The 16,951-nt window shown below is 28.8% G+C and overlaps 2 protein-coding genes across 3 annotated transcripts; both read right to left on the bottom strand.

The window, feature by feature from the left end:
• Positions 1-474: 474 nt before the first annotated feature.
• LOC108334023 (purple acid phosphatase) lies at positions 475-3,619 on the bottom strand. Its single transcript, XM_017569604.2, has 8 exons — positions 3,399-3,619; positions 2,539-2,742; positions 2,327-2,438; positions 1,970-2,199; positions 1,575-1,713; positions 1,216-1,436; positions 965-1,086; positions 475-864 (listed from the first exon to the last, which is right to left on the bottom strand). The coding sequence occupies exons 1-8, from the start codon at positions 3,588-3,590 to the stop codon at positions 672-674; spliced, it is 1,413 nt and encodes a 470-aa protein (XP_017425093.2). The 5' UTR covers positions 3,591-3,619; the 3' UTR covers positions 475-671.
• Positions 3,620-10,808: 7,189 nt separating this feature from the next.
• On the bottom strand, positions 10,809-14,264 carry LOC108334024 (uncharacterized). Of its 2 annotated transcripts, XM_017569605.2 has the most exons (7): positions 13,515-14,264; positions 12,826-12,966; positions 12,584-12,697; positions 12,320-12,493; positions 11,551-11,666; positions 11,132-11,219; positions 10,809-11,038 (listed from the first exon to the last, which is right to left on the bottom strand). In XM_017569605.2, the coding sequence occupies exons 1-7, from the start codon at positions 14,013-14,015 to the stop codon at positions 11,033-11,035; spliced, it is 1,140 nt and encodes a 379-aa protein (XP_017425094.1). In that variant the 5' UTR covers positions 14,016-14,264; the 3' UTR covers positions 10,809-11,032. The 2 variants fall into 2 exon arrangements, with proteins under 2 accessions (XP_017425094.1, XP_052726701.1); XM_052870741.1 differs by lacking the exon at positions 10,809-11,038 and having other exon boundaries at positions 11,132-11,270; positions 13,515-14,252.
• Positions 14,265-16,951: the final 2,687 nt, after the last annotated feature.

Raw genomic sequence — 16,951 nt, 5'->3', positions numbered from 1 at the left:
AACATATCACAGGATCAATTGAGTGACAAATGAGGATGTTCAATATACAATATGATGTAGTTGGCCCATCTCCATGATGACATGAGTAAATATTGAACATTTCTTGTTTCTATGTAGTTGGAGTTATGACAGACACCCAATAGGTTCTCCATTGGCAGATAGACCACTTCAAAATACCTCATTTCCACCATATGAGCATTTATTTAGGGCATAGTAAACACCATAAATTGTTTGAACTCTTTTTCCAACATCTACACACAAGCCCTTTTTAAATAAATACCCAAATCAACTTCTAAAAGAAATAGTCACCTAATTTAGAAACCGTCAGACTTTATATTAAAGAAAAGAAAATTGAAACATGGGAAACAGAAATGAGACAAAAAATTGAATTTATTTCAATAACGAAAGTGCATTAACTAACAACAATTAAACTGATATGTTAACAAGAAATTAATACTCTACTGAAACATACTGATATGAACTGGAAATAAACTGTCTTTACTAGAAAAAATAGCAAAAAATAAATCAATTTTCTGAAAAGTTCGGACATTGCAGAACTTCTACAAGGCCTAACTACTCTTAATTGAGAATATACATGTCTTTTCCAATCCCAACTAACAACCGATTGTCAAATAACCGCATTCTAACAGCTACTATAAGCTTTGATTGGTTCACTTTGTTGTGGAATCATCAACAGGATGCCAGAATCTGTTGAAAAACCACATGGAATCAGCTGTAACAGCAACGTCATCTTCATTTCGGTGCCAGCTATAGTGAGCATGTGTTCTGTTCTTTATTTCGAAAATGGCATGCCCAAAACTCGCCTCCCTATATGCAGAGTACTCAGGTTGTGGATTTGTCATGCTGCAGTGCAGAGAAAATACACACATCAGCGATCAAACTAAACCTCATACAGAAGAGAATTAAGTCGTTAATGCAGGAAGAAAATTTCTGAAAAGCTTACTTCAATGCTAAGCCTTCAATGTTCCCTCCATCACCAATGTTTATGTATACAGGAGCTGACAGGTCCTTCGTAGGTCCACATCGACCGTTAACAAGGTTGTATTCAATGTTGGATATACGTTCCTGATGCAGAGTGCATAAAAATAATTGTGGTTAGAATATTCTGCGGTTTAATCATAAACTGCGTATGATTGTCAATTTTTAGATTAAATGCATGTCATCTGTTGAAAGGGGACAATTTGTAGCACTTACACTTCGTTCATAGGCATGGACATGACCAGCGAACACAACATCAACCTTGTACTTCACAAACCAAGACTCAAAAGCTACCCTCATGGTTTCCCCTTCCATGTAATGATAGGTGTTACTATTATACCATGGTGAATGCACAAGAACAATCAACCAAGGGGTCTTGCTTCTATCAACCTTTTTTAGCTCTGCCTCAAGCCATTCATATTGAGGAGTATATTTACCTGCAAAAGGAAAATTACATTAGTGCAGAGAAGGTGAATATATGAAACATACAGGTAAAACTTGTACGTTATAAACACTAAGCAAAACTTGAACATTAAAAGGTAATGTCAAGAGAAAAGGGTGCTTAAAATAGTTACCATATGCTGAATATGAAGCCAAAACTATTATGTGTGCCGAAGCTATCTTGACAGAATACCAAAAGGGTTCAGTACTTCCTGATGCCTTGTAAGGGACATGGTAACGGTGGCGGAAAGGCTTGAAAGGTTCTGTTTCACCCTGAAAAGCATCATCAATTTTGGCCTTTAGGATTTGCTTCTGAATTAAAATTTGCACTTGGTAGAAGCAGCATAACATGGGAGTCATAATTTCTAATTTGAGGAACGACTTTGTGGATAAAATTAAATTCAAATAATCCCGAGAAATAACTTACTGGAGTACATTTAGGGGTAGATGTTTGGTTTAATGAAGTCTTAGGTCCTGAACTCATTACATCATTATATACAAAAAAAAAAAAAAGGAGTAGAAAACTTACAAGCTCAGGAGCATAGTCAAGTTCGTGGTTCCCTGTAGCCCAAATCCAAGGTTCATAAGCATTATTTCTTTCTACGAATCTTCCCCATGTATCCCATCTAACATTATCATGATTTGGATGATTGTCTGCATAAGAGAGATCTCCCACAAATAACACAGCTTGCCCTTTGTGAGGGTTTGATTGATAGTGAGCAAGGGTCTTGTTTGAATCATAAGTTTGGCCTAGATCCCCTGCAAACAAAAGCTCCACCATGTAAAATAAACCGACATTCTTAAACCTCGATGTATTAACATTATAGTTCACTAAAGTCTATGTAAAGCAAACAAACGTTATAGTTTTGAGAGAACATAAACTTACCAATGAGACCAAATGTAAAAGGCGTATCTGGGTGAACTTCAGGAGGGGTCATAAACCAAAATTGTCTTATTGTATGACCCATTCCAATCTCATAATAATATTTTTTGTTGAACTGAGAAAATGAAAAAGTTGAGTTAACAGTGGTACTCCTAAAACGTGGTCAATTCAATGAACAAATAATTCTATCTGGAATAACCATAATGATCTCTTACCTCTAACTCTCTAAGGGTACAGTGATGAATAAAACCAGAGGAGTAATTAAAGAATCTATAGGTAACATGATGTCCCTTGGCCAACTCCTTCTTGTGTGGGCTGTCCTCACTCCAATATCGCACTAAACTGTTTCCTGGTTCGTCCATGGTCACCCATGATACGATCATGGCTCTTCCCACATGGTCACCTATTGTTATATGAACCTGCAAAACAAAAGACAAAAACAAGTTAGTTTGTTTCAAATCAAGCACATGAATTAATGCCACATGAACGGATGCCCAGTATTCACAATCTTCACTCAATCAACAAACTTTTAGAGTTGAACTAAATCAAAATCCAAATACTAATATGATATTTAAGTTTTCTCAAATACTAAGTTCATTGAACTGTTTATTATCAGTTTAGAGTTTACAAAAAAATACTCAACCCAACTATATATATACTAATTTGATTTAGTCCTGCATGTTAAGTAAAATTTGAAAAAAAATGGTACAAATTACATTGGAACTTTTTGGTATGAACATTATTATTTATTTTAGTTTAAAACAGGTATAAATATAGATCGAAAAAAAGAATAAGAGTCAATTTTGATAAATTTGAACTCAATAGAATCGAACCTCTTACTCGTGGATGAAACTGTATCTGAAAAAACATTTAAATTTAAGATTTTTTATTCACTTTCAACCAAAAACAAAACTAAAAACAATAAACTTTGTGAGTCGTTTTTATCATGCAGTGCTGATCTTGTTCAATTTTAACCTAATTTGAGATTGAAAATCCTAAGGTTCATCATATAAACAAAAAAATGAGATGTGGGAACCTAATATATGAGATGTTTATAGGAGGAAAAAAAGAGTACCTGCTGAGGAGCATTGTAGCCTGAAGGGGCAGCAAATACATCACTGTGAAGGGGCATGTCTTCAGCCCTATCGACCTTCCTTATGAAAGAACTTGTTTTGCCTCCATGGCAAACCATAGCCACATTGAGAAGGATAAAAACCAATGCTGCAGCCATTGCTGTAAAACAAGAGAAACTCTTTGCACCAAACATATGAGGATGTCTAATTCTTCAACACGCTTTTTTCTCAGTTATTTATAGTAGAATAATAGATATATAACAGAATTACTAGTTTATTATTAGAAACAAAGATTTAGTATTTTTTATCTATTTTCTATTTATTCAAAATAAAATATCGGATCTGAGGAATCCTATTTGAATATTCTTTTAATGTATTTAAAATATTAATATTAATAATTTAAAGAAAGATTTGGAAAATTAAATTTATTTATTCAATTAATATATTTTTAAGATTATTAAAAAATATGTTTGGGATTGATGTCAATATAAAACAAATTTTAAGTATAAGATACTAAGTTAGTGAATAAAAATATTTTTAAGAAAACTTGAAATTGATTAGTATTAATAATTAATTTCATTAATTTAAACATATTTTGATATAACATTAAATTTTAATTTTAATGTAATAATTTTAAAAACTAATAATGTTTTTAATTAATTATTATTTTTGTTTGACAAATATAAATCAGTTTGGAATTTGGTTATGGATCCAAATTCAAAATTATGTTTCGAGTTATTTATTTATTTCTTTATGTCTATGAAAATGTTAAATTTTTAAAATATTTATTTAATAAACTTGAAATCATGGTTTTCAATACTATGAACCAATTTTTCCTTATTTTCGATGTGATTAATTAGAAGTGAAATCATTAAAGAAATCTATTTCTCATTAAGAAGTGAAACAATTAATGTATGTTTTTTTAAGAAATCTAGTATATATTGGATTAGTTTTGAAAATAATCCATATATTTAACCTTAGAACTGTTTTTGTACAGCTTTAAAAAAAAAAAAATATATATATATATATATATATATAATATTTTTATCATATCCAAAGATAACAACTATGAATCATCCAAAAACATGTTTATCTTATTCAATAGTCCTATAAAATATTTTTAATTAAAACTTTGAAAATTAAATCTAATGAAATTTTCATCGCAAAATTAAATAATATTTACAAGAAACAAAAGCTTATTATCATAAAATTTAAATCATTTTTCATTAAATCTCACGCATATAAGCCCAAGATATAACTTTAAATTCAAAATCAGTTCGTTATTTATTCCTACCAAACTCACTGTTTTAAAAACCCAAATGATTGAACTTATTAATCGGAAAAGAAAAATGGTAAATCTATCATATGACTTATTTAAATAAATTAAACAATCGAGATAAAAACTGATTAAAGAATTGAAATAATGGTTAGCAGAAGTTTTTTTTTTACAGGATATCAATAAAGGGTTTAATACAATATTAGCTGTGTTTACCTTTTTTATGATAAAAAATAATAAAATTATTATTATTATTATTATTATTATAAAATTAAATTAAATAATTTTTATGATTTTATTATAAAAATATTTTATTTATTTTATAGGTCATTTAATAATTAAAAATGTTAAGTTTAAAAAACGGTCAAACAAAAAAACAGTTAAATTTAAATAATCGATTACTTACATAATAAAATTGAAAATAATTATTTTAATTCTAAAATAATTTTATTTAAAAGATAAATTAAAAACAAATACTATAAAATATATTTTTTCTCTCTCTCTCTATATATATATATATTAGTTCTTCAATTTTTTTCAGAAAACTAAATAATAATGTATTATTTTTGTTAAATTTTTTACGGTATTAAAGAATTTAGTAATAGTAATTCGGTAACTTTAGGCATTAAAACTATAATCTTCGACCACGCCGAACATTCATAATAGATTTTGGACCATGAGCGCTGTACCAAAATCAACTCAACAACACCGCTATGTTACACGGAAAAATAGTGAGGCTAGAGTTTTCTTAGTTAAAGAAAATGTGAAACAATGGTGTCTTCACTGATGAAGAAAATCATTGAGAATGAAAATGTAAAAATATAATAGAAAAATATCAAACCTAAAAAGTTACATTTTATATTTAGCCTCAACTAAGATATGTTAAAAATATTATATTAATTACAGAAATATCATCACATATCTTTTAAATTTAATATATTTCAAACAGACTTAAATTCATAAGTGTAAAGAACTATTTTTGTGTTAATGAATCTTCATAACTTCTATTATCTTTAATTTTATACCTAAAAATTATAAATAAAAATATTTAATTTAAATGCCAAATTTTTTACAGTAATACATAGTAGAATTTGTTTAAAACAATACTTTTAAGTTATATATATATATATATATATATATATATATATATATAAAAGGAAAAACACATACTCTATACGCGGATGTGTATTATTTTTTTATTGTAACAAAAATTATTAAATTATAAAACAATTTTTGTTACAAATAATTATAAAAATAAATAATTTGTATAATTTTTATCATATAAATAATTATTTTAGTTGGATAAAATTAGAAAATAATATTTTTATTATAAAAAATTATTTGAATTTAGAGAAATGGTTACTAAAAGAAAAAGAATTAGAAAAAAGGTATAAAAATAAATCTCTTAATTTAGCTTTCACTCATAACTCTTATAAAAATCAATATAAATTGTTTAATGTTTTATCATGTATTTATTTAAATTTATTTATAATAAAAAATTTAAATACTCAATTCAATAAATGTATTAAAAAACACGACCTAACAAAATTGATTTAGTATTGTTAATCTTAATTGACTAAATAATATTAAAACATAGGTTTAGTTACTCTATGTTAACATAACATAGTCAAATTTCAGTTTGATTCTATGATATATCAATATTATTTTATATCATATATCAACAAAATATAACAAAATATATAATTAATCTACTTAAATAATATATTATTGTTATTATGGTATTTATTTATCATAAATGTGATGAATGTTTATTATCTTTATTTTATAATATTTCATTGAAAAATCCTATAAATATACTAAAAAGATTATGAAATTATAAAACTATAAAATTACAAAATTATAAATTTTAAAATAATAAAGTAATAAAATAATAAAATAACAAAATAAAACGTAACGAAAATTCAATAAAACAACGTGATAAGATAACAACTAGAATATTTCATTAATAACCAGTCATCATCACCTAGTTACAGAAGATTTGACAATGGAAATTTAATTAAAAATATATAATTATTTAGCACTCAATATACCATAAAATTTTATTAAAGACTCGAGAGTTTTCAAACTTATTAAAAGTTTATAACATAATTAAATCATATATATATATATATAAATAATTTTATAACTTATACAATTAAGAGTATATGATTTGATAATTTATCAGTTGAAGGAAATGTCAATTTTTTTTATATGTTTAAAAAAGTAATGAAAGAAGATGAAATAAATACAAATGGAGAGAACTTGTTTTAAGATAAAATAATTTAATCTATATCTGTTTTTCTTTTCCTTTCAATTTTCAATTTTAGAGTTTGAAACAATTAAAAAAAAAGTTAAACACGTTCATATTTATGGAGGCAGCAGGTTTAGCTTTTCAATGAATTTTGTTTTCATTGAAAACTGTTTTTCTTTGCCTTTATTCTGAACCAATGAGCTCAACAACGCTGGGACGAAAGAATCCTCTTTTCAAAGAATCCTGACTTTTCATAAAAATAATTGAATGTGCAGACTGAAATTGTTTCTTTCTATAAATTAGTCTTCATGAATACAGAGGACGAACATGAATAATTTATTATCATCGCATCAATGAAAAAACAAATAACAAAAAGAAAAAGAAATTTAGTACCATCTCATAAATGAGCAGATTGGACTTGTTTTCTTCTATTATTTATTACCATCTCATCAATGACTAGAAAAGAAAAGAAAAAGTTGAATGACTAATTTGTTCTAGTAAATAATTGATAGACTTTGAAGTAATGTGATGTTTAATATAACTTTTTAAATTTATTTTTGTGATATTTTTTATATTTTATAATAACAATAAACTAGCATGTGTTATTTTAAATTTTTACATAATAAATTATTTAGAATGATCTAAAAATACGAATATAATAATTTTGTTTTTAAATTATGCTTAGAAGTAGTTAAATAATTATTGAATTTCTAATAATATTTAAATCATAGCTACCGATTATATTTATAAATTATTTTTTAATTGAATTATTAGCTTGCATTTAACTATTATATTAATATTTTTTATCAAAGACAATTTTTTAACTATTATATTATTTTATATTATTAATTTGTTTTGTTAATTATGACTTTTATCACTAAATTTTAATATAAATATTAATATAATATTTATACAAATAATAAATTGGTTCCAATTAAAAGAAAATCAAATTTATTAGTTGTATAAATAATATTAATTAATAATATATTAGTTTTAAATACTTACTTACTTTTGTAAAAATATTTATACTCAATTTGTTTTAATCTTATTAAAAACATGGATTAATAATATATAATAATATAACATGTTAAAAATCATTTTTAATAAAAATATTAATATAACATTTATATTGATGATAAATTTGGTATTAAATCAGAGAAATATAGTATTATTTTGTTTTAAGAAAAGTTAGGACTATAAATAAAAAATAAAGACTAAATTGAGATTAAGATACTGACATCATGTCATACTAACAGTATCATGTCACACATGACAATAAATGTTTTGCAAAAATAAAATAAAAATTAAAGAAAATAAAAATAAAAATAAAATAATTACAAATTGACTTATTGTCTTTAGTAATTTTTTTTAAAATGACCTAATTGAGGAATATTTTCAAAAGTTAAGACGTAATTGAATTTTTTTAAAACAATGAAGATTAACTTGAAACTTTTTCAGCAAAATAGAGATTGAGTAATTAAACCAAAATTATTTATAATATAATTCAATTTATTAAAAGGATTATATGACAAAATAGATATCGTTTTATTTGAAATTTAGACTTTTGTTTATTTAAAGATGGAGTTAAGGAAAAATGAATAATTAAGTTTGAAATGATAGAGGAAAGAGTATGACATTGTTTGTTTTAAAGAAAGAAAATGTAAAATTTAAAAAAGAAATTGAAGGAAAAATTTATAAAAATTTTAAAAAATCTTTTTCAATAATAGACTATGGGAGAGTATAAACTCTTCAAATGACTAAAAAGATTTTTAAAGGTGTGTTTGTTTGTGTTTGAAGTGATTACAAGAGATGAATTTGGGAGATACAAAACTAATTTGTATCTCATGACTTTAGAGGAGATGTGAAGGGATGAATCACTGATTTACCATGTGTGTTTGTGTGAATAAGGTCCATGAGTGTGAGTTTGCATTTGTACGATGAATGATGTTATGTATTAGGTTCATAATAATAATAATATATTATATATAATAATTAGAATAATATATGTAATAATAATAATATATGTTACATATATAATAATATATTAATTTTTAAAGAGCAAAATGGTAATGTTATATTTTAATCTATTAATTTTTATTTATTTATCATATTAATTAAATCACTCACAAACTTCTTATCACATCCACTCATTCTCACTTTCAAATCTTTTAAAAGAAACAATAGAAAATTTATTTTGAAATTCATTCAAACATTCTAAAAGTTTTCACCGTCACTAGACATAAGAATATGTATATTACACTACAAGAAAAACAAGTATTACAAATGATCAAAATCCGTCAAAAACATAAAAAATTCTTCAATAATGACCATAACATCTTCCAAATGAAGCAACACTTTTGTCACCACTTTTAGACCAAAGAACTTAACAAACTCAAATTTTTCTAGGAATTTGAGGTAACACAATGCAACAATTGTATTATTATATCTTAAAGAAAGTAAGCATTAGATATTTTGGAGGACAATAGATTAATGAACTCAAAATCTATTAACACACCCATGGATCCCAATACCAAACTCCTACTTGATTTGAGAAAGTATTTCTCAAATCTTAGAGATACAAAAGATTAGTTGAAAAATTAAATCATCTTACTATTACTCATCCTAACATTTCTTTGTCGTCAATGCAGTGAGTCAGTCCCTCAATTTCTCATGTGTAGATCATTAAAATGCAATCATTCATATATAAAAGTGGATTAAAGAATCTCTTGAAAAAAAAATTTGCTACATGATTACAATAATCATACTAAAATTGAATATTATTTATATGTGAATTGAGTACAATCTCATAATAAAAGATGCATTCCTAATATTGTATTTCCATTAGTGACAACTTGATTTCTTGAAAAAACTAGAAATAAAGTGTTGTAGCAAAATTTAGTATAGAAGTAAAATATAAAACTATGACTTTACCCACTTATAAATTTATTTATTTTAAAAAAAATTACAAGTTATGATATAAAGAAAGACACTTATGACGATCAAGTTACTCGTTATATTAACTAGAATCCTATCTTTCATAAAATGACCATACAAATTGATTGTTTAACATTTTATTCTAAAAAATATCATATCTAAAGATGCAAAGATAAATTTATTAACTCAAGTTATATATATATATATATATATATATATATATATATATATATATATATATATATATATATATATATATATATATATATATATTCAGTGAGTATTTAAAAAACTTAAAATTGATTATATTTATAATAAGTTTAATAAATACAACTTATATGTATTAATTTGAGTGCTCAATATGATTAAGACATCATTATATATTATTAGTTACATTACTATGTTTTAATTACAATATTGTATCTTCAACACACATTAAGAATTCATCATTATCTCTTTCTCTTTTGTTTTAAGAAAACGAAAAGAGAAAATTACCGTTATTTATTTGAGTCATCCATTAGGTTGTGTCGTGAAGACATAAGTTACATGCCTAGAAGACCAGAGCAACACAATATATAATTATCATGACAAGACATGATTATTAATCTCCCAAAACGCCAACCCACGATCTATGGTCGAGCTCAGTCACCTTTTTTCTCATGTACAAGTTTTAAAATGACATGTTTGAGAGAGTGAATTGTTGGAAGTCCCACATCGGTTAGAGATAAGGCCAATTCATAGTTTATAAGTGAGTGCAAACCTCACCCTACAAGCCAATTTTGTGGGGTTGAGTTAGGCTTAAAGTCCACTTCTAACATGGTATCAGAGTCATGGTTAGAGCCTATCGTAGCGATATTTGTTGTTTGCTGGGCATATTATTCTATCCCCTATCGGGCCGCTATCAGACCATCCTGACAAGGGTTTTAATACATGCAACTATTGGAAGACAAGTTTGAACATAAATTATTTACTCAAAATTTATCAACAACTACGTTATGTTATGTTTACAGAGGAATGTTGATGTTACCTAGCATATATAAATTTCCGAGAGATGCAACATTTACACGTATACAATTAGCTTTTTCACGTTCCGCGTTATATATCTATGTCCGTATCAATGGCAAAATCTGACTAAGCAAGGCCATATTTCTCCCACAGCTTCTGATCTATACTCTTTACTCCTGATAAAACATAACCAAAATATTATATAAATATGTACTTTTTTGCTAAACTCATTAAATAAGTTCACATAATAACTATTAATTATCATGTACCTCTGGAGGATGAACAGATTTGGTGGATATCACTTCTGTATGCATCAAAGACTCGGAGCTTTTTGCTTCTGATTTATCATTTGAAAATCTATTTCACAAGTCTATGTTAGAACCAATGCCAATTTTTCACATGAAAATGCTGGAAAAACAAAAACCTTTCTTAGTTTTAGACTGCTAGAATTCACCTCCACCAGTTTTGCTTGCCATTATACAAGGGAAATTTCTATACGGAATTCATCTCTCAAAACTCAAAAAAGCACACGAAAATAAAAACTAAAGTGTAAAGGCCAATCTTAATTAGATCCAATTTCACCGCAATTCACAAGAGCATCGGATGGAAATTCAAAAAGCATAGCATGCATTTATTAATGCTAAAACTCTGATAAGTAGTAATTCAAAAGAAATCAAGATTAACATACGTTGAAAGTATGGTCACCCAAACTAGCTCTACGGTATCCACCCAAAGAAGTCTTTGTTCTACTGGTATCACACCATAGGTTATGAGATGTGCAAATGGCCACAGCTTCCAACCTGCCTGTGAACGAAAATTTATGAAAGTATTAGAGTTTCAAATAGCAACATCCGCTACAGGTATAAACCAAATAAATAGATAAATTGGACTAGTGATGCTTGTCATACTAAGTCAATATAGCGTGCCCGTGTTCGAGGTTGTTCTCAGAGAAAAATAATGATTAAATGAAACAAATATATTTTACTTGGGATTGGACGCTTTGCAATCAAACAAACACCAACCTGTCTTTAATCTGTGTATTTAATTTGCATTTATTGTTTAGTTAATTTCAATCACAATTGTCCACATAAACCCCAACTACGTGTTTGATCTAATTTCTGAACCACATTTGGTTCTTGAGAGACAACCTAGGAGTCATTTTCCTAGTATATACTGCATTTAATTGCTCGTTAATTTGATTCGGATACGACCTCGATCAGTGTTCCAATGTCCAAGATCAGTGTTCCAATGTCCAAGTACAAGAGTAACTTGGCATTCTAATATCAAGTACATAATTAGATAACAATCCAATGCTACAAGTGATGCTACATAATTGGACTAGTGATGCTTGTCAAATATACTAAGTCAATATAGCGTGCCCGTGTTCGAGGTTGTTCTCAGAGAAAAATAATGATTTAAATGAAACAAATATATTTTACTGACAGAGGATCTCTCACCGTCAACATGGGAAAGAACGTAGCCTTCAATTCATTTAAAATACTGAGAGGAGGATCAAGACGTAGTAATGCAACAACAGTATAATATATGCTGTTCCAAATTGCTGACCAAGCAGTTTGATCAAAGACAACTTTAGCAGGAACCACCCACCATTCTTTGTAAGGAAATAGGTCCTGTTTAAATGAAAAGCTGCTTAGTCCATCAACACAGAAATTCCAAGAACAGAATCGAACAAGAAAAAGGAAATTATCATTATGCGATACCTCGCAAAAATGGTAATAGTAATGAGAAAGAGAACCATGAAGAGTAAAACCAACAATCCCAGATCTGAACATCCGGGCTCGGTCAAATTCAAACAGAGGTTTTCCTTCAAAGCACTGCAAAACCAGGAATTGTTAGATCACAATTAGCTATCTTTCATTATTTTATTTTTTTTGACTTACACTGTGGACCTTTCTTTTTTCAAAAATTTGTACTCAAGAGTGCAGATAACACGGAAACTCACCTGTGCAATCCAGTCCCCAACAGAGTAAACAATCCCACTAATCATCATCTTGGCAAGAACAGGATTTGTCTTAAGAGCTTCCTCATAAGCAGACCAGTTGTGTTGAGGTGCATATCTTAGTATCTCATATAGCGTCCATCCCTATATGATATCGAAAATCAAAAGCCATAGCAAATCATGAAAACCTCACCCCAAAACGCATACACATACTATGTAAAGCTTTTTATACTGTCATTTAAATACACAGTTTGTCCAGTTTTAAAATAACTATAAAGTTATACATAGCAAAAACCAACAAATCTTACAGACAGTTTTTTAGGTGCTTTTGATAGGGTTCCCCAATCAAAGTTTCAGTTTCAGATTAATAATCTTCATAATAAAGGTTTCAATTAAATGTCACTTACGAAGTCAAACTTCTAATTCTGATAGTAGAATTGCAGTAAAAACACCTAAGAAACTATCGTAACTAAGTTTTATCAGTCTATTAAACTCAACGAGTACCGAGTTCCGAGTTCCTCTAAAATTATCAAACTAATTACGCGTGTTCATGTGAAGAAGAAATATCTACTTCATTTTGTCACAACTAACTTCGAAGTAAATAGAAAAATAATTAATAATTAATCCTTATTTCTTAAAATAATACAAATCGAATTGAAGAGCACGTATCTGCCTTCCACGTTTTCACTTACATGCCAGTAATCACTATCAATGGTGAGAAGCTTGGTGATGGCGAAAGCACCGGCGGCAAGCACAATCGTAGCGTTGATAGTTCTATCAATCAGCTTCTCCACGTCCTCCTCGCTCTCACTCCCAACCAACGCCGAAGAAGACGGCGAAGAGGAAGAAGAAAACCCTTCCAACGACAACAAACCATCGTTCGCTCCAAATCCGTTCACTTGAGTCACTAATTCACCGTCTGCGCCATCAATTTCGACGCGACTCACCACCACGCCTTCCTGCTGGTCCGTAATATCGGTGCTCTGCACCGATATCACGTCGAACTCCTCCCCCGCCGCGCTCGCCGCCACCGCGCGATTGTTCCCGGAGAAAATGCGGCCCCGAGAAAATTTCGGAACGTCCTGCGCGCCGGCGGCGGCGGCGAAGAATTTCGTGTGAGGAGCCCTCGGCTTGGGCTTCGAAATCGACGGCAGTAAGGCGCGGGGAGCGACGGTGCTATGGACAGAGGCCATCACCGCACGTGGTCAAGTAGCGAGTGAAAACGACGCTGAATTTACTTCTTCAAGTTCGGCAGGCACTGAACGCGCACAGTTGTTGTCGTTTAGTGATGCGCTTCGGAAAACACTGCCAGAAAGGGATGATGTTAGAGTATTAAGCCGAATGTAAGATACGTAAGTTTGATTGGTCCAGTGATTCATGGAGGCCGTGGGAGATTAGCGTCCACAGAAAGTCGTTCATCCAACCGATATCACCAAAAAAAAAAAAAAATATATAAGGTCCACTCGAAGTGTTTTTTTAATATTTTTCTATAGAATATTCAAGAATAATTATATTTGAGAGAAAATTGGAATACCGAGCATTTAAATTTTCTTTTGGATAAAAAAATGTCTAAATTTTTTATCTTGCTTTTATCCCGAGAATCTCTAGAATCAGAATCTCTCTACTCCAGTTAGGACGTAATTATGTGGGCCTCTTAGGAAGAAAAACAAAGTCCAAGAACACCTTATTCATGGGCCACAACTGGAATCTGTGATTTATCAGATCCACACGACCTTGAGGCTATGGGTTTTCGTCAACTTCAATAGAACCATGATCTTGCATAATACTCAATATAAATGCAGAAGCAGACAAATTATGATGTTTCTGTCATGGATAGCTGGTGTTAGGTTTTACGAATTTTGTTCAACGATTTTAATACCATACAAGCCAATCAAAATGCAAGGTTCCAGCCAAATATGCAAGAGATATTTTTTTTTGGTATTAAAAAATTATTTATTATTTTTGTGACAATTAAGCAAATAAATAATTTTAAAAAGTGACGTTTACATTTGCCCAGATGAAAGAGAAAACTGGAGATTGGTGGCCAGAGATATGGCTATTACTTCTTACACCCATCAAATTTCTCAGCTTTCCGGATAAAAAAATGTAATACAAGGGGAAGATTACTTTCCGGAAAAAAAATCTGGAATTGTCTATGTGTTCAGAAAAATTATTTCCCGAAGCTGGAAGAAATATGATGTGGCGTGCAGGAAGTAATAGCTCAGAGATATTCATGTCGTCACGTATCAATTAATAGCATGTGCTCTTTGATCAAAACTTGAACTAAAAAGCGATGAAGTTCATTTTTAGTTCTTGTTTCTTATGAATAATTTGTTCATAAAAATGTGCTTAAAATAAATTGATTGCAATTTTTGCACAAAGATGAAAATTTTACTTGCAAACTAGTTTTACTGTAACACGTTTTAGAAATAAATAATATTTTAAAATGTAGATCGATGTCAACTCTCACAAACAATGTCACAGTCCAGAGTTTTCAAATGTTATATTTTACTTCAAGTCTTTTATAGTCATTTTGTTCAACACAGTTGAAAGAGCACTTGCACAAGATGCTCTTATACTAAATTCAGTTCGATTTCAATAGTTGAAATAATTAATATTTATTAAATATAATCACTTATCTCAAACTTTCATTTATAACTTTCAGAATAAAATTTTATTAGTCACGACCAAATTACATTTAGTTAATAGTAATTACACTTTGCCTTAATTTAGTCATTATTATAATTAATGTCTTTGTTCGATCTATTGATTATAGTCAAGTAATTGAAATAATAGTAAAATGATAATATGTAGTTGTGGTGATTGTATGATGGACTGCGTGACCATTCGATATGACTTTGATGAATGAAAAAAATCAATTTTCTAAAAGTTAAAATAACATTTTCTTTTATTGAAGAGGGACCAATAAAAATATTTAGCCCTATATGAAATTACTAACAAACACATTGAATAAAAGTTTGGATCTTCACGTGCCTCTTAAAAGCTCCCAAAGGATTAAATAATAAAATAAAAAAGCTTTTAGAGTTGTTCATATCTTTCCCTAGTAGATAGTTAATTTGATAGTTTAGACTTTGTAAGTTTGTTATAAAGTACTTTCAGACCAAAGAATCCTCATTGTTTGTGTACTATATAGGATTCGCCGACAAAAAGTTGAAGAGAGACGATCGGTCAAAAGATGTGAGGACACTAAATCGACTATCTGAACGAAAGTGCCGGTCAATCTGGTAGGCACACTAAAAATCATTAATGGGTAATTAATGTAAGTAATTATCGTATCATATGCATATATATTACATTTATGAATGATTGGCAGGGCATATTATTTGGGATACATTGAATATATAATTAACGAATTATGTTTATACTGCATTAATGGACATTCAATATGCTAAACAATTGCAAAGCCTATAAATACAAGGTGAATGATCAGGTAACAACAGATATAATTTCAGAATCACATGGAGACCTTAAGACACGTATCTGACTTGAGCGTCAAAGTGTTTTTTGCAGGTCCACCCCTATCGGGTGACAGAGATTAGCCGATCGGAGAAGAGCAGCGCTACGAGAAGTGGAGTGCGCGGTTCAATCAGAGAAGAAGGAGCATCTTGGAGAAGTGTTGACCTCGGACCCCGTTCGACCGAAACAGTTTGTATCCATATCGATGGGTTAGCAATAATAAAAAATTGCGAAAGAAAGAGAATAAATGTATTTAATTGAATAACATATCAAAGCATACATAGTGAGATTATTATATATAAAAAATGTATAAGAGTATTAAATTTTCAAATCATAATGAGATTATATATATATATATATATAATTGTTACTAAAATTATTAAGAGTTTAATAATATGTATTATTTAGATATCATATGATGGTCTAACCTACAATATTATTAGATGGTCGAATGCACAGTCTAGAGAGTTTACCCAGTAGTTTGATAAACAATTTTTCCAAATTCTTCTTGACACAATGTAATCTATAGTTAGTTTTATAATTCTCCAACTTAACTATAAATCATGGAAGAATTCCTCTTCATTTCCATTATTCATTCGCAATTGAAATAAAAAATAATGATCTAAAAAGTAATGTTTGAACTTATATCTTG

This window comes from Vigna angularis, chromosome 11 (genome assembly GCF_016808095.1).
Source record: "Vigna angularis cultivar LongXiaoDou No.4 chromosome 11, ASM1680809v1, whole genome shotgun sequence".
Taxonomy (NCBI): domain Eukaryota; kingdom Viridiplantae; phylum Streptophyta; class Magnoliopsida; order Fabales; family Fabaceae; genus Vigna; species Vigna angularis.
This window is presented reverse-complemented; position numbering and strand designations above follow the sequence as displayed.

Coding starts and splice junctions, on each gene's coding strand:
- LOC108334023 (XM_017569604.2), bottom strand. CDS start 3,590: ATGTTTGGTGCAAAGAGTTTCTCTTGTTTTACAGCAATGGCTGCAGCA. Junction 1,437..1,574: donor GGCTTCATATTCAGCATATG/GTAACTATTTTA, acceptor TTCCTTTTGCAG/GTAAATATACTCCTCAATAT. Junction 865..964: donor ATTGAAGGCTTAGCATTGAA/GTAAGCTTTTCA, acceptor TCTGCACTGCAG/CATGACAAATCCACAACCTG.
- LOC108334024 (XM_017569605.2), bottom strand. CDS start 14,015: ATGGCCTCTGTCCATAGCACCGTCGCTCCCCGCGCCTTACTGCCGTCG. Junction 12,494..12,583: donor ACTATTACCATTTTTGCGAG/GTATCGCATAAT, acceptor TCATTTAAACAG/GACCTATTTCCTTACAAAGA. Junction 11,667..12,319: donor CGTTCTTTCCCATGTTGACG/GTGAGAGATCCT, acceptor TTTCGTTCACAG/GCAGGTTGGAAGCTGTGGCC.